The sequence below is a fragment of the Leucopleurus acutus genome, assembly GCF_964270905.1.
Source record: "Leucopleurus acutus genome assembly, chromosome: 10".
In the NCBI taxonomy this organism is placed as follows: Eukaryota; Metazoa; Chordata; class Mammalia; order Artiodactyla; family Delphinidae; genus Leucopleurus; species Leucopleurus acutus.
The window spans coordinates 7,600,706-7,621,998 of record NC_139153.1 but is presented as its reverse complement, the minus strand read 5'-3'; the positions used below and the strand labels follow the sequence as shown (position 1 = coordinate 7,621,998).

Here is a 21,293-nt window from a genome sequence, read left to right as displayed (position 1 = left end):
TCCCCTGCATTGGCAGGCGGATTCTTAACCACTGCACCACCAGGGAAGTCCCCATTGTTTACCTTTAAAAACAATTTATCTTACTCAATTTGTTAAAGTTTGTTACGTTTATTTTTTTTAATTGTTCATATATTTTAAGAGATACTCTCCAGACTTTTCTTCCCCTCTCTAAACCCTCCCCAGATATAGCCACTAACAGTTTAGTGCGTCTTCCTCCAGACATCTTTCTCAACATACATAAGCATATGTCTCATGCTTTTTTTTGTATTACCTGTGTGTTTAGCACAGTGTGCAACGCATGGTAAGTGTTTAGTAAATGTTAACTGAATGGCTGAAATGTTATATGCAGTATTAATGCTTGCTGCTGTGTAAGTCAGAAAGGCTACTTTCCTGACTTCTCATACATCCTAACATTCAGCGTGAACAGTGATGGACTCAGCATGCCTCGACTCATCATCAATCAACTGAAGTGGCTTGACAGAGTTGTGGATAGTAAGGTATGTTGGGGACTTTTTCTGTCTCTTGGATTTATAGAGAGTGTGTTTTCCACACTTAACCAAACTTTTGGCATTTGCATGATATTTTTTCCTTTCTAAACAAAGAATTCATATTTTTCTATCCATTATCTTTTTTAGCTTTAATAATTTGAAAACCATGGTTATTTCACCCATTAAATTTCTCTAAAATAAGAAGTGTATCTAATTATGATGACTGGATGTCATTTATTAAATAAATATTTGGAAGGAATTCATTAACTTCTCAAAGTACAGAGATTATTATTATGTTTTATTTCTCAAAAGCAATGAGATCCAAAACCATCCTACTTCACTGCAAATGTGTTACTTTAATTACATATTGAGGAAGATTTCTTTGGGTTTATGTTACTTGTTATTAAGCACCTTGGTAAAGTTGAATCTGTTTTGAGCCTGTTGCTTAAGGCCCATTTCTTTTCAGAGTTCTTAAATCATTCTACTAATTTTTGTCAGACATTCAAAGGCTAAATCTTTATTTGGAAGAACATGAGTTTTGGAATCTCATCTGGGCTGGAATTTTGGGTCTGCCACTTATTAATTGTGTATCTTTGAGCAACACATACCCCCTACATTTTAAAAATGGGAATACAGTTGTGAAGATTAAGTGAAATAAAGACAGTAGAAAAGGGGAAAAAAAAAAAGCAAAAGAGCCCCCAATTGTTGGACTTCCCTGGTAGTCCAGTGGTTAAGACTCTGCACTCTCCCTGCCAGGGGCCCAGGTTCAATCCCTGGTCGGGGAACTAATATCTCACAAGCTGCTCGGTGCAGCCAAAAAATTAAAAAAAAAAGAAAGAAAAAAAAGTATTAAATAATATGACATCCAGCCTATTTTTTTTCTATGTACCATCTCATGTGTGAAAATCTCTGGGTCACTTGCCTCTCTGATTTTAGGCTTTGAGCTTGAGTGTGTGTGTAGTTGTCGTATTGTACACAAAATAATTCCAGCTCTACATTTCATGAGTAGGAGGTCTTTCTCTATTCTGGGTAATGTTACAATTCTAATAGTCTCCTCCACTGCAGGATCTCACCACCAAGATCATGCAGCTAATCAGTATTGCTCCAGTGTACCTGCAGCATGACTTTGTCACCAGCCTACCTGAGATCCTAGGGGATTCCCAGCATGCTGATGTGGGGAAAGAACTCAGGTGGGTAAGCACCTCGTTGGCATCTTAAGCAAGACTTCACTTTGGGAGCCTTATCATTGCAGTATAAAAAGAGTAGTAATAATGTTTCTTTTTTTTATAAAAGAGGATGATACCCATCTTTCTAGGGTGTGGAATTTGACTTGCTTTTCTAATAATGAGCGGTTTTTTTTGGCTGCGTTGTGTTTTTGTTGCTGCGCATGGGCTTTCTCTAGGTGCGGCGAGTGGGGGCTACTCTTCGTTGCGGTGCACGGGCTTCTCATTGCGGTGGCTTCACTTGTTGCTGAGCACAGGCTCTAGGCACGCAGGCTTCAGTAGTTGCAGCACACAGGCTCTAGTTGTGGCATGTGGGCCCTAGAGTGCACAGGTTTCAGTAGTTGTGGTACGTGGGCTCAGTAGTTGCAGCATGTGGGCTTAGTGGCTCCACGACGTGGGATCTTCCTGGACCAGTGATCAAACCCGTGTCCTCTGCATTGGCAGGTGGATTCTTAACAACTGCGCCACCAGGGAAGTCCCTGGTTTTTAAATTTTATTTATTTATTTATTTTTGGCTGTGTTGCGTCTTCATTGCAGTGCGTGGGCTTCTCATTGTGGTGGCTTCTCTTCCTGCAGAGTACAGACTCTAGGTGTGCGGGCTTTAGTAGTAGTGGCACGCGGGCTCAGTAGTTGTGGCTTGCGGGCTCTAGAGCGCAGGCTCAGTAGTTGTGGCGTACGGGCTTAGTTGCTCCACGGCATGTGGGATCTTCCCAGACCAGGGCTCGAACCCGTGTCCCCTGCAATGGCAGGCGGATTCTTAACCACTGTGCCACGAGGGAAGCCCCAATGAGTGTATATTTGAGTAGATCCATATACTTTCTTTCTTTTCTAATAATGAGTATATATTTGAGTAGACCTGTGTATCTGTCATGAATATGAAGTCTGGCTTAGGATTAGGTGTATAAATTTGGTCTGCAGAGACATAAACATTATTCCTTTGTTTTGTTAACATTTTCTCTATCCAAGGGTGTCCTCCATCTTGACTGCACATCCACATAGTTTGTGGAGATTATTAAACATCAACTTCTTTGGTCCCTAAATGATTCATTCTAATGCACATTGCTGTGTCAGATCTATTGCAGACATCCATTGCTTACTAACGTTTACGTGAAAAATACTAATTGATAGGGCAATAATGAAGAAGAGGAGAACAATATCACTACATAATTTTATTTCTGTTTTAATGCAACCATGTATTTATCCTAGAAGTAGTTAAAAACTTCCAATTTGTTATACCTCCTTTTCTATAGTTGTCTGTAAAGCTGTCTCCAAAAATGTCCAGTGATTTCTTGCTTTTGTGCTTTTGGGCAGGATGCTCCTTCTGTGTATAGCACTGTATATACCCCACTTTGCCTGCTTGTCCTTTTGTATAACCTTTTCTTAGGATCCATCACTGTCCTTCTCTACTGTGTGCTACTGTAGAACCCTACTACTTACGTCTATCATGTTTATCACACTTCACTGTAATTGTTGTAGGTTTTCTTTTTCCTTTTCTCAGGAAGGATATATACTAAACTCAGTAGTGGTTTCCTCTGAGTAGTGGGGATGATAAGGTAGGGCTTCTTGTTTCTGCTTTGTTTATTGTTTGAATTTTTCAAAATGAGCATTTTTTTTAAACCAAGAGAATGTTAATGAAACATACTATAAATAGAATTTAATTGGAACTAAGTATATCCTCTCTTCCTATACCTTGAGTGATTTTCCCATCATTATTTGCCCAGCTCTGTTAAAATTTGCACAACTTCTCTCTTTCTCCTATTCACAGTGACCTTCTAACAGAGAATACTTTGCTCACTGTCCCAATCCTGGATGTCCTCTCTAGCCTCCAACTTGAGCCGAAGCTCCTGACTAAGGTAGGGAGGACTCTGCTCTCCAGAAAGAGTGCCAGCTTGCTTGCTTCCCAGAACCAGTGTCAATTAGTCATTGCCTTGGACCAATCGTATATAATGAAAATTTCATTTTGAAACAATGCTGAATGACGTTTGCTCTCTTTTTTCTTTTCAGTGAATTTCATATGCCATACTATGATAGATTAACTGCTCATTTTTAATCAGTGTGTTTTAGTGGAAATCTTCTGTATTGCCTGTATAGTTACAAACTGCTCCCATAAGAATAACAACTTTTTATGCCTTCCTCTAGCCAGTGGAAAATTCAGACTCCAAAATTAAGAGAAGAAGACTTTCATGTTTATCACCTGTCTGTTTTTGAAGAAGCTGTAGCGTTAAAAATTGAAAGCTTGTAATTTGGAAAAAAAAATAAAATGAGACGTTTTTCTTCCAAAATTACAAGTGAGAAAACTGAGTGAGAGAAATAATTTTTCTGATTTTACCTAACGAGTCAGTACTAGATTGAGGCATTAACATGAAAATATGTAAGGTTTTTGTGCTTTTTATGTTTAGGTCCGCCAGTTAGTGATGGGTAAGCTGTCATCTGTCATGTTGGACGATTTACCTATGATCATCAAGTTCATTCTTCATTCCATAAGAGCCACGGATGCACTTGAGGTACCCTACTGTGTCCCAGCACTGTAGGCAGCTAGATCCTAGAGAGTACAGGGGATAGCAGTGGTGCCCTTGTGAAACTCAGAAGTCAAAAAAAGACTAACCTTGAGGAAGATGCATCAAGATAAATTATTTAAATTAATCGGTTCAAATTGCTCGTCTCTGTCCCGAAACTAATTGATAATGCTGATTAATCCAGCAGGGGAGAGAATGGAGCTACTAGCCAGACTTGTTCTATATAAGCTACTACAGGTTATATTTGCTATTTCAGTGTAATGCCTGAAGGAATTCTGAAATTTTAAAGAGCATGACAGGGACTTCCCTGGTGGTCCAGTAGTTATGAATACACCTTCCAATGCAGGGGACACGGGTTCAATCCCTGTTGGGGAACTAAGATCCCATGTGCCACGGGGCAGCTAAGCCCATGTGCCGCAACTGCTGAGCCCACGCACCACAACTAGAAAGCCCATGTGCCACAACTACAGAGCCCGAGTGCCACAACTACAGAGCCCATGCACTCTGGAGCCCGAGCACCACAGCTAGAGAGAAGCCCACACGCCACAACGAAAGATCCCATATGCTGCAACAAAAGATCCTGCATACCACAACTAAGACCTGATGCAACCAAAAATAATAAATTTTTTTTTTTTTTTTTGTGGTACGCGGGCCTCTCACTGTTGTGGCTTCTCCCGTTGCGGAGCACAGGCTCTGGACGCACAGGCTCAGCGGCCATGGCTCACGGGCCCAGCCGCTCTGCGGCATGTGGAATCCTCCCGGACCAGGGCACGAACCCATGTCCCCTGCATCAGCCGGCGGACTCTCAACCACTGCGCCACCAGGGAAGCCCATAAATATTTTTAAAAATAATAAAAAAAGTAAAGAGCATGGCATACTATACTCACATTAGCTATTTTCATCAGCTGCCTTTTTCAAAATGCCTTGTTTAACAATACATTTAATTAAATAAGTAAAACACTTTATATATTTTTGTCTGTGTCAGGTCTTAGTAGCAGCACATAGGATCTTTCGTTGTGGCACGTGGGCTCTTCTCTTGGGGCATGTGGGCTTCTCTGTGGTTGTGATGCACAGGCTCCAGGGTGTGTGGGCTCAGTAGTTGCGGCGCACAGGCTTAGCTGCCCTGTGACATATGGGATCTTACTTCCCTGACCAGAGATCAAACCTGTGTCCCCTGCAATGGAAGGTGGATTCTCAACCACTGGATCACCAGGGAAGTCCTGACAATACATTTAATTTAATAATTCTTCTTCCTCAGTCTTTCAGGAAAATGTTATGGTTTTTCTATTGAAAGAATAGATTGTGCCTGTCTGCTGTGAATGAGCAGAACACATAGCTAATATTTATTTGCCGTAGGTAATTTCTGAGCTTCGGGAGAAATTGGATCTGCAGCATTGTATTTTGCCATCGTTGTTGCAGGCTTCTCAAAGCAAGGTGAAAAATAAAGGACAAAAAAGGTATAAACTCATGGAAAGTTATCACTGTTTTTCTCACATAGGCAAGGAAAGTTTTCTGACGTTTCTTCTGAATCCCGGACAGAAGATCTTAATACTTAACAACTACAAATAGTGGTAGTAGTATTACAATTGTGTACTACTATATAGTTTTTCAAATCATAATTCTATGTATAAGTATCTGTATGTGTGTGTGTGTGTGTGTGTGTGTGTGTGTGTGTGTACGTACTCCCTTTGCTCGGCAGATCAATTCCAGATAGACTGCAGTACAGTTTTACTAGTACAGTTTTACTTCAGTGTACACATGAAGTTGTGACTTGTTTTAAGGCACGTGGCTAGTAAGCAGGAACCCAGATCTTACAGATTCCTCTGTGGTAAGTGGAAGAATGATTTTTTTTTCCCTCTGCTACATGTAGTTCTTCAGGAAATCAAGAAAACAGCGGTCAAGACTGTGTTATTCTTCTCTTTGATGTAATAAAGTCAGCTGTTAGATATGAGAAAATCATTTCAGAAGCCTGGATTAAGGTGAGTGAGATCTTTAAACATTGAGGAAGAAATGGGTGGCAATGAGTGACAGATATGTAAGTAAAGGTAGGTTGAAATAAAAGTCTTAAAAGTCAGTCGAGTAGAAATAATAGATGATGGTTGCCAGATGGGCAGATTGGTTCTCAGATCAGAGAACAGAGCATGCTGAATAAGGTGAAAAATGTTCTTATGTGTTGTAATATTTTTGTAACCCTTTGTTTTGCAGGCAATTGAAAACACCACCTCAGTGTCGGAACACAAGGTACTGTTCATGTACTATGAATTTTAAGTCTTACAGATGTAAAATTAGTGATATTGGCTGGCTTTCCTTCCTGCTGTTTCCTCTGGCTCCTTCCAGTCATCCCTTCTGTGACTTTTGTAGCTGCTCTAATAAACATTAGCTGCCTGAGGAAGATGATCTGAAGGGGTGACTTGCCAGATGGTCTTTATTCTGGCAATAAAATGAAATAAAATATCCATAAGGGGAAATAGTAACATTCCAAGCAGGCATAATGAGTTGCAGTCAAAGAAGCTGAGTCCCCCGCCCATGAGGAGGTGAGAACTAGAGTCGCCTGGGTCATGAGTTAGGTATTCAGGCCCCTCTGTCTGTCTGATTGCCCTTCCTCCCACCACATGGAATTGTCAAGATAGTGGCATTTCATGTTTCACTTTCCTTTACCTGACAGAACTGAATCAAATATTCCATCTACTCTCAGGGCAGTGGTACTGAATCTGTCTTAAATCTGGAGATACTTTCTTCAGTCAAGAAGACAGATGATTGAATTTCTTGTGTACTGATTGGTTCCCTTTAAGGATTTTCTTTAGTTGGAATCTCTTGTTTTGTAGAGTTTTGTTAGTTGGATTATCCAGTTGTTAGATGACTATTTTAAAAGCTGCTGTGATACTGAATAAAACAATGAGAAACTCAATAATTTTTTGTGGTTGCCAGGTTGAGGGTGGGTAGGGAATCAGAATATCTAAGACAACGGTTTTATTATTGCATAACCCTTGACCTCCTGCATAGCTGTTTTTACAGATTTCTGATCATTGTATAAATATAATTTTGTATTCTGATTTTTTTTCTCTTCACATTGTGTCATAAACATTTTGCATGCTTCTGCATTATATTTATTGTCTTTTTTTTTTTTTTCGGCCACGCCATGCCACATGCAGGATCTTCCCCAACCAGGGATTGAACCCATGCCCCCGGATTGGGAGCATGGAGTCTTAACCACTGGACTGCCAGGGCAGTCCTTTTATTGTCATTTTTAATAACTGTATTGTGTTCTGCTATAATCTGTCAGAATTTTGGTGTCTGAGTTGGGCCTTCAGTGAAGGGATGTCTCAAGTAATTTATTGTTTTTACTTTTATTAATTAGAACATCTAACATTTATTAAAATATCTTTTCTCATTAATTGAGATATAATTGACATTTTATATTAGTTTCAGGTGTACAATGTAATGATCTGTTACTTGTATATATTGCAAAATGATCACCACAATACGTTGTTAATGTCTATCACCATACATAGCTACCATTTTCTTTACTTGTGATGAGAACTTTTAAGGTCTACTCGCTTAGTAACTTTCAAATGTGCAATACAGTATTATTAACTATATTCACCATGCTGTACATTACACCCCCATGACTTATTTATTTTATAACTGAAATTTGTACCTTTTGGCCCCCTTTACCAACTCCCTACCAACTCCCTACCCCTACCTCTGGCAGCCACCAATCTGTTCTCTGTATTTGTGAGTTCATTTTTGTTTTAGTTTTTAGATTCCACATATAATTGAAATCATACACTATTTGTCTTTCTCTGTCTGACTTATTTCACTTAGCATAATGCCTTCAGTGTTCATACATGTTGTTGCCAATAGCAAGATTCGTTCTTTTTTATGGTTGAATAATATTCTAGAGAGAGTGTGTGTGTTTATATCACATTTTCTTTATCCATTCCATCAATGGACACTTGGGTTGTTTCCATGTCTTGGCTATTGTAAATAATGTTCTAATGAACATGGGGTGCAGATATCTTTGTGAATTAGTGTTTTTTGTTTTCTTCAGATACGTAGCCAGAAGTGGAATTGCTGGATCTATAGTAGTTCTATTTTTATTTTTTTGAGGAACCACCATACCGTTTTCCGTAGTGGTTGCATCAATTTACATTTCCACCAACAGTGCACAAGGGTTCCCTCTTCTCTACATCCTTGCCAACATATGTTATTTTTTGTCCTTTTGATGATAGCTGTTCTAACAGGTGCGAAGTGATATCTCATTGTGGTTTTGATTTACGTTTCCCTGATGATTAGTTATGTTGAGCATCGTTACATGGAGGTTGGCTATCTGTATGTCTTCTTTGGAAAAATTTCTATTCAGATTCCCTGTCCATCTTTTAATTGGATTGTTTGTTTTTTTCCTTTTGAGTTGTGTGAGTTCCAAGTAATTTGTGTTTTTCTTTTTTGTCTTGCTTGACTTTTTAACTTCTCTGTCTTTCTGTCTCTCTCTCTGTCTCTCTCTCTCTCTCTTTTTTTTTTTTTTGCGGTACGCGGGCCTCTCACTGTTGTGGCCTCTCCTGTCGCGGAGCACAGGCTCTGGACGCGCAGGCTCAGCGGCCATGGCTCACGGGCATGTGGGATCTTCCCGGACCGGGGCACGGCAGGCGGACTCTCAACCACTGTGCCACCAGGGAAGCCCATCTCTCTTTTTTAAAAAATATTTTTCTGTTACTTGGCAGCTGTAACTCTTTATTTATTTATTTGGCTATGTCAGGTCTTAGTTGCAGCATGTGGAATCTTTTGTTGCGTTGTGCGGTCTTCTCTCTAGTTTTAGCACACAGGCTCAGTAGTTGCAGCCCTTGGGCTCTCTGGTTGTGGTGTGCAGGCTCAGTAGTTGTGGTGCATGGGCTCTAGAGCGCATTGGGCTCAGTACTTGGCGGCACGCGGGCTTAGTTGCCCTGTGGCATATGGGATCTTAGCTCCCCGACCACAGATCGAACCTGCATCCCCTGCGTTGGACGGCAGATTCTTAACCACTGGACAGCCAGGGAAGTCCCTCTTTTTTTTTTTTTTAAACATAGGTAATACAAGCTAATTGCGGAGGAAAAAACCCCACAAGTAATCTAAATATGTGTAAAATAAAGTTTACCTCCACTCTCTGTGCCACTCTTCATGGATAATCATTCTTCCAGATTTTTTTCCTATTCATATACAAGTTGTATGTGTGTGCAAGTGCAGGCACACTCACTTTTATACATATTTGTACTTGTATATTGTTTTTACAAAAATAGAATTACTATGATTATTGCAGGTTGCTTTCTTTTGCTTCACAATATGTCGTGAATGTCTGTCAAAAAATATATCCTATCTCATTTTTAAAAATTTTTTTTATTGTTTAATTAAAAAAATATTTTTGGGGGGCACACCACATGGCATGTAAGATCTGTTTCCTTACCAGGGGTCAAACCCACGCCCCCTGCATTGGAAGCATGGAGTCTTAACCGCTGGACCACCAGGGAAGTCTCTAGCCTATCTCTCTCTCTCTCTCTCTCTTTTTTTTAAATAAATAAATTTATTTATTTATTTATTTATTTTTGCCTGCGATGGGTCTTTGTTGTGGTGCATGGGCTTCTCATGACGGTGGCTTCTCTTGTTGCGGAGCATAGGTTCTAGGCGTGAGGGCTTCAGTAGTTGTGGTGCACGGGCTTAGTTGCTCTGCAGCATGTGGGATCTTACCAGACCAGGGCTCAAACCCGTGTCCCCTGCATTGGCAGGCTGATTCTTAACCACTGCGCCACCAGGGAAGTCCCCTATCTCATTTTTAATGGCCATATAATATGCTGAAAATGACCATCATAATTTTTATAACCTTTTTCATATTGACAGACATTTACAGACTCTCCAACTTTTCACAAAGTAATTTTCCTAATAATAATGAAAATTTATAGTGAAGTTGGCAAGTGACTTAATCTTTTTTTCCATAATAAATGTGAAGCTATTCAAAGTTATTTCTGTAATAATACTACTTTTGCTTGTATTCCAATATTTTTTTAAAAGGTACCAGTGGTTAATAGTTGTGGCACTTTATTGCTCTGAAAAATATTTCTGGGTTTTATAAAAACATAGGTACTCCCATGAGAGTATGTTGAGCAAATGAGTATTCTTTGTTTTAATGGGAAAAAGTTGAGAGCTGCTGTTTTGTTGTAGTAAATGTACTGATTTATTAAACTGTTTTCATGTTGTTGCATATTTATTGACAACAGGTTCTTGACCTGGCAATGCTTTTCATCATCTATAGTACCAACACTCAGACAAAGAAGTGCATTGAGAGGGTGCTAAGAAATAAGATTCGATCAGGCTGCTTTCAAGAACAGCTGCTACAGAGTACATTCTATATTCATTACTTGGTAAGTGTCAGAATAAGACAGCATCAGTCTTAAAGTTTTAGAGAGGTCGTTTTAACCTTTCCTACCCAGTGTGGGAATGATGACACCACCAGCTTTGCTGGGTGTAGATGTTTGGCAGGGAGCTCAGTATATTTCAAAACATAGTAGGATTATTACTTACCTTGATTGAGACATTATAATGTTAATCAAATCAAACTAAGATCGGTTTTCATCTTTTTAGCAAAAAAGTCACAAAATTGGTTTATGTTGAACTTACTAGACTCAAACCCCGAATTCTTTTTTTATAGGAAATATTGCAATTCAGGTCTTCTAATGACATATTTATATAACTTTATTTTTAACCTAGAATAGAAAACTTTACAGCTCCCTTATAAAACGTCATCTTAGTTTCAGCCCATTGTTCAAGCCCATTGAGACTTTTGAATCTTAATTTTATGTTAATCATTTTAATTGTCTAGCTGTCTATGATCTGCAACTTTGATAAACTTGCCTTCTGTATCCTTTTTTAAGTAGTTTCTAAAAACCCCTGAGTATAACAGGATCAGAGGAATGCTAATAGAGATGTAATTTTGTATCTATTGAACCATCACTGTTTAGCCATTCAACACTATGACCCTGAGATGATCATTCCTGTTGAAATATAAACCATTTGAATTGGAATTTTATAATCTAGGAATGGTGTTTTCCAGGTGAATATTCAGGATATTAATAGTGTATATAGCTTCTTAGAAAACTGGGTGAACCAGAGGTTTAGGACCTGACTTAGGAACTAATGAGAATATGTAGCTGCGTCTTAAGACGTTATATTTATGGGTTTCCCTGGTGGCACAGTGGTTAAGGATCCACTTGCCAATGCAGGGGACATGGATTCGAGCCCTGGTCCAGGAAGATCCCACATGCCACGGAGCAACTAAGCCCGTGCGCCACAACTATGGAGCTTGTGCTCTAGAACCAGCAAGCCACAGCTACTGAAGCCCTCGCGCCTAAAGCCCGAGCTCCACAGCAAGAGAAGCCACCACAATGAGCAGCCTGTACACCACAACAAAGAGTAGCCTCCGCTCGCTGCAACTAGAGAAAGCCTGTGCGCAGCAACAAAGACCCAATGCAGCCATAGATACGTACATACATACATACATACATACATAAATAGACTTTATATTTAGGAATGGATTTAAAGTTTGTATTATTTTATCTTACAGTTCTTTCTGTGCTTATTTCTGCTATGATACATGTTTTGGGCTATAATTTTGCATAGGGCAGAAACCATATATAATTTTTATTGCATTTTCCTCAGTAAAGCATTATACCCATTTCAGTGCTTAATTTAAGATTTTGTTTTAATTGTGATGATATCAGTAAAGAAACTGGACATAACAACTCATTATTTATTCTGGTTCCATTAATGTCCACCTATACTACCTTCTTGGTAGGACATGATCAGTTCTCCTCTTGATGTTCTTTAAAAGAAATCAGTTTAATTAGCATTGAACCTTATAGACTGATTTCAAATCATAACCAAGGCAGAGGAGACCTGCTATATCCCCAGGGAGGCAGTATGATTAAGTGAGGATATTGGGATTTAGAAGATATGGATTCTAGTTCCAAACTGGGCAGATAGGAGCAGATTACCAGCTATTAGGCTTGTGGTTTAACTTCCTTGAGCTTACAGGTCAATTCTTACCCGTACGTTGAATCTCACTGATCCTGAGAGAAACTCAGAATGGTGAAGGATTATTCTGAGTAAAACAAAGATTAAAGTTCCTTAAGTTAAAATGAGAATTGGGGAGAACTCTGACATCTTAATAGGGTTAGCAATAGCAACTCTAGATGCTGTGATAACTAAGTTTCTCCCACAGCTTCATTTCTCTCTACTCTTCCCTCCTCAAGGTTCTTAAGGATATTTGTCCATCCATTTTGTCACTGGCGCAGAGTTTGTTGCACTCCCTAGACCAGAGCATAATTTTGTTTGGCAGTCTCCTATACAAATATGCATTTAACTTTTTTGACACTTACTGCCAGCAGGTATGTTGAAATGTTTATTTTGGGAAGGAGGGAACAGGGAAAAGGAAAGAAATGCAATTCCAGGTGACTTGCATGTGATCTTATGTTTTTATTTCTTCTTGTTTGGAAGACATTGAAGGAGAAAGAACTCTGAACTGGGAGTTGGGAAAACTTAATTCTAGTCCTAGTCTCAAAATGAGATTGGACTTGAGGATCTAACTCTGTGTTTTGAGCTTTAAAATTCTCTGAGTCTAAAATAAGGTCCAGCTCCAGTCAACTTCAAACAAACATTGGCTTAAAGGGCTGGGGTTATCGTGCAATTTTCAGAGTACAGTAATGGCAGTTTTAAACTTAGCTCTAAATAATCAACTGCCAATTGATCCTGGAGTTGTTCTCTAGAAAAAAGTGTGGTGGAAAAGAAATGAAGGAGAAATGCCTGAGGGCCTAACCCTGTTCCCATGAACACGGGACGCCAAATTTAGTAGCACATATCCAGTCAGGGAGGGCTGTACTTACGGAAAGTGATTATGAAAACAAAGTGTCTTATTTTGTATTGTTTATGTATGCTATACCTTTATTAACAACATTAAAGCACATTTGAATGGAACTTTTAAAAATGAAGACAAAATTTTTTAAATTTAAAACAGAACTACAGACTCAGCTGGCATGAGATAGCTACTGCACTCGAGAAAACCATGTGACTCAGTGTGGAGCAGCAGTATAAAGGAAAGGGAGAATGACATCTAAAACTTTTGGGGGGAATCATCTTAATGTTGTAGAGACAACATCATTACCCATGTTTACTTGAAACATACAAGTCTAACTTGTAAAAACCTTTAGCTCCTTGAGTGCTACCTTTTCAGTAAATTTCAATAGATTAAGTACAACCACAACTTAATGGGTAATATTTAACCCATATGAGAAAAAGAAAAAGACTACGCCAGGGAGCAAAATCAGGAGGGTTTAGACAGTGCTCACTGGTAAATTATGGGAAATAAGTGAAGACTGGATGGTAGTGTTGTTAGAGTGACATAATCCTAAACCTCCTGAATCTAACATTAATGAAAACTAGTTAATAGAATTAGATGATGGGATTGGGTGGGTTGGGATTTTAACCAAGTTGAGATTGGAATGGCCTCTGGCATGAACCTCTTTAGATGACCATACCATATTTTAGCTTCACACTGTCCTGTTGACTCTTCTCTGTATAGGAAGTGATTGGTGCCCTGGTGACCCATATCTGCAGTGGGAACGAAGCTGAAGTTGATACTGCATTGGATGTCCTCCTAGATTTGGTAGTTCTAAACCCATCTGCTATGAGGCTGAATGCTGTCTTTGTGAAGGTATTTAGTCCTACCACTGACATACTGAATCATTTTTTTTTCTTGCATATATTTGAGAGGTACCTGATATCTATGTTAGTTAACAGCAATTTATTTTGTACTCTAGATATTGAGCACTGTAATTGGTAGAAGCAGGTGATAATGGAGGTGAGGGTGATGGGGCAAATAATAGAAAAAATAACTCATCTATCTTTGTATGAATTCATTCAGTGAATACTTGTTTTTACCTAACCATGTGCCAGGCTCTATTCTGGGTGCTGTGGATATAAAAGTTAGTCTTTGCCTTTGATGATAGAAAGTAAGACACATAAGTAAGTCACTATAAATACATGATGAATTCTCTAATAACGTGCTGTAGATATACCAGAGCAGGAATAATTAACTGGAGAAGTCTTTAAAGAAGAAATAACATTGGAGTGATTCTTGAAGGATAGAGATTTGACAAGAAAAAGTAAGGGAAGTACATCTAGGCAGAGAACAGTTTGAACAGAAGCAAATTGGCACCACCCACGTCCATGGTGTGCCTGAGGGATGACAGGTAGATTAGCATGGTTGGCGGATAGGATAAGGTGAGCGCTGATGGGAGATGCGGACATAGGACAGGGCCAGATTATGAAGGATCTTAAATACTATGCTAAAGAGTTGCAACTGTATTTTATGGACAAGAGGGAGCTTGTTACAAGTTTTTGTGTTTTTTTTTTAATTCATTTTTTTATTTTTAGTGCGTTGGGTCTTCGTTGCTGCACGTGGGCTTTCTCTACTCTTCATTGCTGTGTGTGGGCTTCTCATTGTGGTGGCTTCTCTTGTTGCGGAGCACGGGCTCTAGGCGTGCGGACTTCAGTAGTTGTGGCTCGTGGGCTCTAGAGCGCAGGCTCAGTAGCTGTGGCGCACAGGCTTAGTTGCTCTGTGGCATGTGGGATCTTCCCGGACCAGGGATCGAACCCGTGTCCCCTGCATTGACAGGCGAATTCTTAACCACTGCCCCACCAGGGAAGTCCCTTGTTACAGGTTTATAATGAGGGTTTGACATAATCAAGTCTGGGCTTTGAAAGATAACTATGTAGGCCCTGTTATCCCCATTTTACAGATGAGAAAACTGAGGCTTTACCCAAGGTCAAAAAGTAAGTAGTTCCCCTGTGACTCTTTCCGTATCTGTAGAGGATGAATAAGTAATTCATGGAGTAGAAGCTGAGAAATAAGGTCAGAGACATAACTTTTGGCAGAATATTGTTTTCACTAAGAAAAAGAGAAGTGTGGAGAAAAAGAATAGGAGGAGGGGCTTCCCTGGTGGTGCAGTGGTTGAGAGTCCACCTGCCGATGCAGGGGACACGGGTTCGTGCCCCGGTCCGGGAAGATCCCACATGCCTCTGAGCGGCTGGGTCCGTGAGCCATGGCCGCTGAGCCTGCGCGTCCGGAGCCTGTGCTCCACAACGGGAGAGGCCACAACAGTGAGAGACCTGTGTACTGCAAAAAAAAAAAAAAAAAGAAAAAAGAAAAGGGGAACTAGGAGGAGGTATGTTAGCATGACTAAGCAGAACATCAACCCTTTGGGCTCTGAGCATAGTTTTAGAGAACTGGAGCTTTTGTGGAACAGATGCTTGGCTATCTGTGTGTGCCTCTTATGAGGATTTTAATTTTTTTATTTAAAGGAAAAAAATGTTACTTGCTAATCTCATCATTGGCATTTTTTTGTCCCAGGGCATACTAGACTATCTGGATAATATGTCACCCCAGCAAATACGAAAACTCTTCTATATTCTCAGCACACTGGCATTTAGCAAACAGCATGAAGCCAGCAGTCACATCCAGGTAAGAGGCAGTGTGTTGAGAAAGAATCTTTTAAACCTCTTCAATTGAAATTTGCTGAAAATTACTGCAGCCTGTGTAGTGGTAGGAATAGAGTACATAGCTGTAGTCCTAGCATTTGTTTATTCTTTTCTTACTACAAACATTAGGTGTCTACTGTGTGCCAAGCACTGAGATGATAGGTATATATTAGACCTCCTGCCCTCAAGGAACTTAGTCTGTTAGGGTGAAAATGAGTCTGTAATCAGCTAATTATGAAACTGAGTAAGAAAAGCCACTCAGGTACTGTACTGAGTGCCACGGGGACACAGGGAATTCCCTTGTTCCCTAAGGAACATCTCCATCTAATGTGAACTCCATCTGGGCCTGCTCTCATTTGTGGGCATCATTGAAAAAGCCAGGCAAAAGAACTAAAGATTAGGTTGGAATCATAACTCATAGCTCTTTTATATCTTTAGTGCCACCTTGTGGCAGTAATCCATACTGGCCTGTGACTTTGAACAACCAATACTTTTTTTTTTAACTAAAATTAATTGGCTGGGTAATATACACGCATGGTACAAAATTCAGAAGGTATAGAAAGGTAGTGAAAGATGTCTCCTCGCTCTCAGTCCTCTAGGCATCTGGTTCTCTAAAGGCAATCGCTGTTATTAGCTTATGGCTTTCTGAGATGTTCTGAGAATTAACAAATTTGTATTTACTTGTATACCTATATTCCACACCTTACCCTCTTGTTCTGTGTCTTGCTTGTTTCATTTAGCAGTACAGTTTGACGATTTCTTCATGTCAGTAATAATAGAACTACATCATTATTTTATTTTATTTTAATTAATTTATTTATTTATGGCTGCGTTGGGTCTTCGTTGCTGCGTGCAGGCTTTCTCTAGTTGTGGCAAGCGGGGGCTACTCTTCGTTGCAGTGCACGGGCTTCTCAGGGCAGTGGCTTCTCTTGTTGTGGAGCACGGGCTCTAGTCGCACGGGCTTCAGTAGTTGTGGCACATGGGCTTAGTAGTTGTGGTGCACGGGCTTAGTTGCTCCACGGCATGTGGGATCTTCCTGGACCAGGGCTCAAACCTGTGTCCCCTGCCTTGGCAGGTGGTTTCTTAACCACTGTGCCACCAGGGAAGCCCTATTTTATTTTTTAATTGTGGTAAAATATACGTAAGATAAGTTTTACTATTTTAACCAATGTTAAGTGTACAACTCAGTGACATTAAGTACATTGACAGTGTTGTGCAACCACCAGCATTATCCATCTCCAGAACTTTTTCATCATCCCGAACAGAAACTCTGTCCCCATTAAGCAATAACTCCCCATTCCCTTTCTCTACACCCTGGTAACCTCTAATATACTTCTATGAATTTGCATCATCTAGGTACTTCATTTAAATAGAGTCGTACAATATTTATCCTTTTGTGTCTGGCTTTTTTCACTTAGCATAATGTGTTCACGGTTCCTCCACGTTGTAGGATATCTCAGGACTTTATTCCTTTTTATGGCTGATAGTGTTCCATTGTATGTATAGACTGCAAGTAGTTTATCCATTCACCCATTGATGGATATTGGCTTTTTTTCCATCTTTTGGCTATTTTGAATAATGCTGCTATGAACATTGATGTACAGGTATCTCTTTGAGTCCCTGTTTTCACTTCTCTTGGGTACATACCTAGAAGTGGAATTTCTGAGTCATGTAATGATTCTGTGTTTAACATTTTGAGGAACCACTAAACTGTTTTCCACAGTGGGTGCACCATTTTACATTCCCATGAACAGTAGAGGGTTCCAATTTTTCCATATCCTCACCAACACTTATTTTCTATTTTTTATGTTTAACTATCCTACCTTTTGAAAAGTGGTATCTCATTGTGGTTTTGATTTCCATTTCCCAGATGACTAATGATGTTGAGCATCTTGTTGTGTGCTTATTGGTCCTTGTATATCTTCTTTGGAAAAAGTCTATTCAAGTCCTTTGCTCACTTTTTTTTTTCTCACTTTTTTTTTTTTTTTTTTTTTGCGATAAGTGGGCCTTTCACTGTTCTGGCCTCTCCTGTTGTGGAGCACAGGCTCCGGACGCGCAGGCTCAACGGTGGCTCATGAGCCTAGCCACTCCGCGGCATGTGGGACCTTCCCGGACTGGGGCACGAACCCGTGTCCCCTGCATCAGCAGGCAGACTCTCAACCACTGCGCCACCAGAGAAGCCCCTCACTTTTTAAATGGATTATTTTTTGTTGTTGTTGACGTATAGGAGTTCTTTATATACTCTGAATATTAATCCCTAATCAGATATATGATTTGCAGATTTTTTCCTCCCGTTCTGTGGATTGTCTTTTAATCTTGATAGTGTTCTTTAACGTAGTTTTGATGAAGTCCAACCAATCTATTTTTTTTTCTTTTGTTAGTGGTATTTTTGGTGTCATACTTTAAAAAAATTGCCAAATTTGAAGTCATGAAAAATCTCCCCTATGATTTCTTCTCAGAGTTTTAGTTTTAGCTCTTAAATTTAAATCATTGATTCACTTTGAGTTAATTTTTAAATATGGTGTAAGATAAGGGTTCAACTTCATTTTTTTTTAAACAAGCTAGTTTTTATTTTATTTATTTATTTATTTTGGTTGTGCCGGGTCTTAGTTGCGGCACACGGGATCCTCATCGCAGCGTGCGGGATCCTTAGTTGTGGCATGTGGACTTCTTAGTTGCAGCATGAGGACTTCTCAGTTGCAGCATGAGGACTCTTAGTTTCAGCATACGAACTACTAGTTGCGGCATGCATACGGGATCCAGTTCCCTGACCAGGGATCGAACCTGGGCCCCCTGCATTGGGAACGCAGAGTCTTACCCACCGGTCCACCAGGGAAGTCCCTCAACTTCATTTTCGTGTGTGTGGGTATCCAGTTTTTTCTAGTACCTTTTGTTGAAAAGACTCTTTTTCCATTGAGTGGTCTGGGCACCTTTGTGGACAATCAATTGGCCGTATGTGTGAGGGTTTATTTCTAGGACTGTTGGCCTAAATGTGTGTCCTTATGCCGGTAGCACACTTTTGATTACTGTAACTTTGTAGTACTTTTGAAATTGGGAAGTGTGAGTCCTCCAAATTTGTTCTTTTTCAACATTGGTTTTTTTTTTTTTTAATTCTAGTTTTTGTATTTATTTTTTGGCTGCGTTGGGTCTTTGTTGCTGCGTGAGAGCTTTCTCTAGTTGCAGCGAGTGGGGGCTACTCTTTGTTGTGGTGTGCGGGCTTCTCATTGCGGTGGCTTCTCTTACTGTGGCTCTAGGTGTGTGGGCTTCAGTAGTTGTGGCTTGCAGGCTCTGGAGCACAGGCTCAGTAGTTGTGGTGCATGGGCTTAGTTGCTCCACGGCATGTGGGATCTTCCCAGGCCAGGGATCAAACCCATGTCCCCTGCACTGGCAGGTGGATTCTTAACCACTGCACCACCAGGGAAGTCCCTCGAGATAGTTTTGGCTATTAGGGGTCTCTTGAAATTCCATATGAATTTTAGTATGGGTTTTTCTATTTCTGTAAAAAATGCCATTGGTATTTTAATAAGGATTACATTGAATGAGCATATTATCATCTTAACAATGTTCAGTCTTCCATTCCATGAACATGGGATATCTTTCCATTTATTTAGGTCTTCTTTAATTTCTTTCAGCAGTGTTATGCAGTTGTTTTTTTTTTTGCGGTATGCGGGCCTCTCACTGTTGTGACCTCTGCCGTTGCGGAGCACAGGCTACGGATGCGCAGGCTCAGCGGCCACGACTCACGGGCCCAGCCGCTCCGCGGCATGTGGGATCTTCCCGGACTGGGGCACGAACCTGTGTCCCCTGCATCGGCAGGCGGACTCTCAACCACCGCGCCACCAGGGAAGCCCTGTTATGCAGTTTTTAATGTATAAGTCTTTTGCCTCCTTGGTTAAATTTATTCCTAAGTACTTTTTTCTGTTTGATTACTTCTACCTGATCAGCCAACAACATTATGATAATTTACATTATCTATATCAAGCAACTATCACAACGGTAACAATAATAGCTGTTATTATTGAATGTCTACCATATGTTGGGCCCTGTTCTTGGAATTTTTCATAATTTGTCTCTGATCCTTGAAAAACCTTTCCCATTTTATAGATGAAAAAAATTGAGACTCAGAAAGATGAAATGACTCACCAAAGACCACACAGTTAGTAAATGATAGAACCCTTGCTATTCTAGGGTTTTTGGCTCTAATATTCGTAGGCTCTTTTGCTGTACCATTCCAACATCTTCATCTTTATCATTGTTTCCTTGTAGGATGACATGCACCTGGTGATACGAAAACAGCTCTCTAGCACCATGTTCAAGTACAAGCTCACTGGTATTATTGGTGCTGTCACTATGGCTGGCATCATAGCAGCAGACAGGTATGCATGGAAATTCTGATTTCTGTGGCTCATGGTCAATTAATCAAGTTGCTGTCTTAAAAAATAAATTGTTACATTGTGTAGACATCATTGTAACAGAAGACATTAAAACCATAATAAGAGAAGTGAGCAAATGTTTGTTGCCACTTTTCCATGTTGCAGCATGTGGGATCTTTCGTTGCAGCGCGTGGGATCTTTCATTGCGGTGTGTGAACTCTTCGTTGTGGCGCGTGGGCCTCTCTATAGTTGTGGTGCGTGGGCTACGGAGTGTGCGGACTCTCTAGTGTGGTGCACAGGCTCCAGAGTGTGCGTGCTCAGTAGTTGCAGCATGTGGGCTCTCTGGTTGTGGCGCATGGGCTCTAGAGCGCACGGGCTTAGTTGCCCTGCGGCATTTGGGATGCTAGTTCCCCAACCAGGAATCGAACCCCGTCCCCTGCATTGGAAGACAGATTCTTAATCACTGGACCACCAGGGAAGTCCCCTATGTTCCTTCTAATCTTGACTGTATATACTACATATAATTTTTACAGAATTGCAATAACAGTCATTACATTCTGATGGTTTAAAACTAGGGATTGCTAAGAAATTAAGTTCTAGAAGTGTTTCTAAAAAAGGGAAACCCTGATCTCCCTGGGATGCATTCTTCTGCATCTGCTCCAATCCTGGGCACTAGACAATACAGGTTTCTCCACTGCTGTGTTATTCCTGTCTGGAACACCATGTTTGATATAAATAAAGTCCTCCTGTGGCTTTTTTCCCCTTTGCACTTTGATGCCACAATTGTAACACCTAAAAGAAGCTTGGGGCTTGATAAGCTGTTACCATTGCAAAATGAGATTGGAATTTAGTTCATGCTTCTTGGAAATGATTTGTCATGAATTTCTGGCACCTCAGGAAACATCCTTAGAGTCATCATTAGTAATCCGTAGAGGCTGCATAGTATACTGGTTAAAAGTTCATTCTCTGGAGCCATACTGCTTGCCTGGGGTGAAATACTGGTTCCGTTATTTATTAGTTGAATGATCTTGGGTAAGTTACTTTACCTCTCTGTACCTTTGTATTCTCACATCTGTGAAATAAAGATATTAATAGTATTTACTTCATAGAGTTGTTGAGAGCATTAAATAGAAC

At 40.1% G+C, this 21,293-nt stretch overlaps 1 protein-coding gene across 6 annotated transcripts in view; it reads left to right on the top strand.

Annotated features, from left to right (window-relative positions):
• FANCD2 (FA complementation group D2) overlaps positions 1–21,293 on the top strand; it is a gene marked incomplete at both ends in the record, with an annotated part of 54,259 nt that overhangs the window by 7,501 nt on the left and 25,465 nt on the right. For 5 of the 6 annotated variants that reach the window (XM_082848868.1, XM_082848869.1, XM_082848867.1 and 2 more), the window contains 12 exons: positions 419–497; positions 1,554–1,678; positions 3,477–3,564; positions 4,111–4,215; positions 5,584–5,684; positions 6,098–6,206; positions 6,433–6,468; positions 10,473–10,616; positions 12,504–12,638; positions 13,829–13,960; positions 15,659–15,769; positions 20,053–20,162. In XM_082848868.1, coding sequence (XP_082704994.1) covers positions 419–497; positions 1,554–1,678; positions 3,477–3,564; positions 4,111–4,215; positions 5,584–5,684; positions 6,098–6,206; positions 6,433–6,468; positions 10,473–10,616; positions 12,504–12,638; positions 13,829–13,960; positions 15,659–15,769; positions 20,053–20,162 — 1,275 coding nt within the window. The remainder of the gene's footprint in view (positions 1–418; positions 498–1,553; positions 1,679–3,476; positions 3,565–4,110; positions 4,216–5,583; positions 5,685–6,097; positions 6,207–6,432; positions 6,469–10,472; positions 10,617–12,503; positions 12,639–13,828; positions 13,961–15,658; positions 15,770–20,052; positions 20,163–21,293) is intronic. The other variant, XM_082848870.1, reaches the window with a different exon arrangement.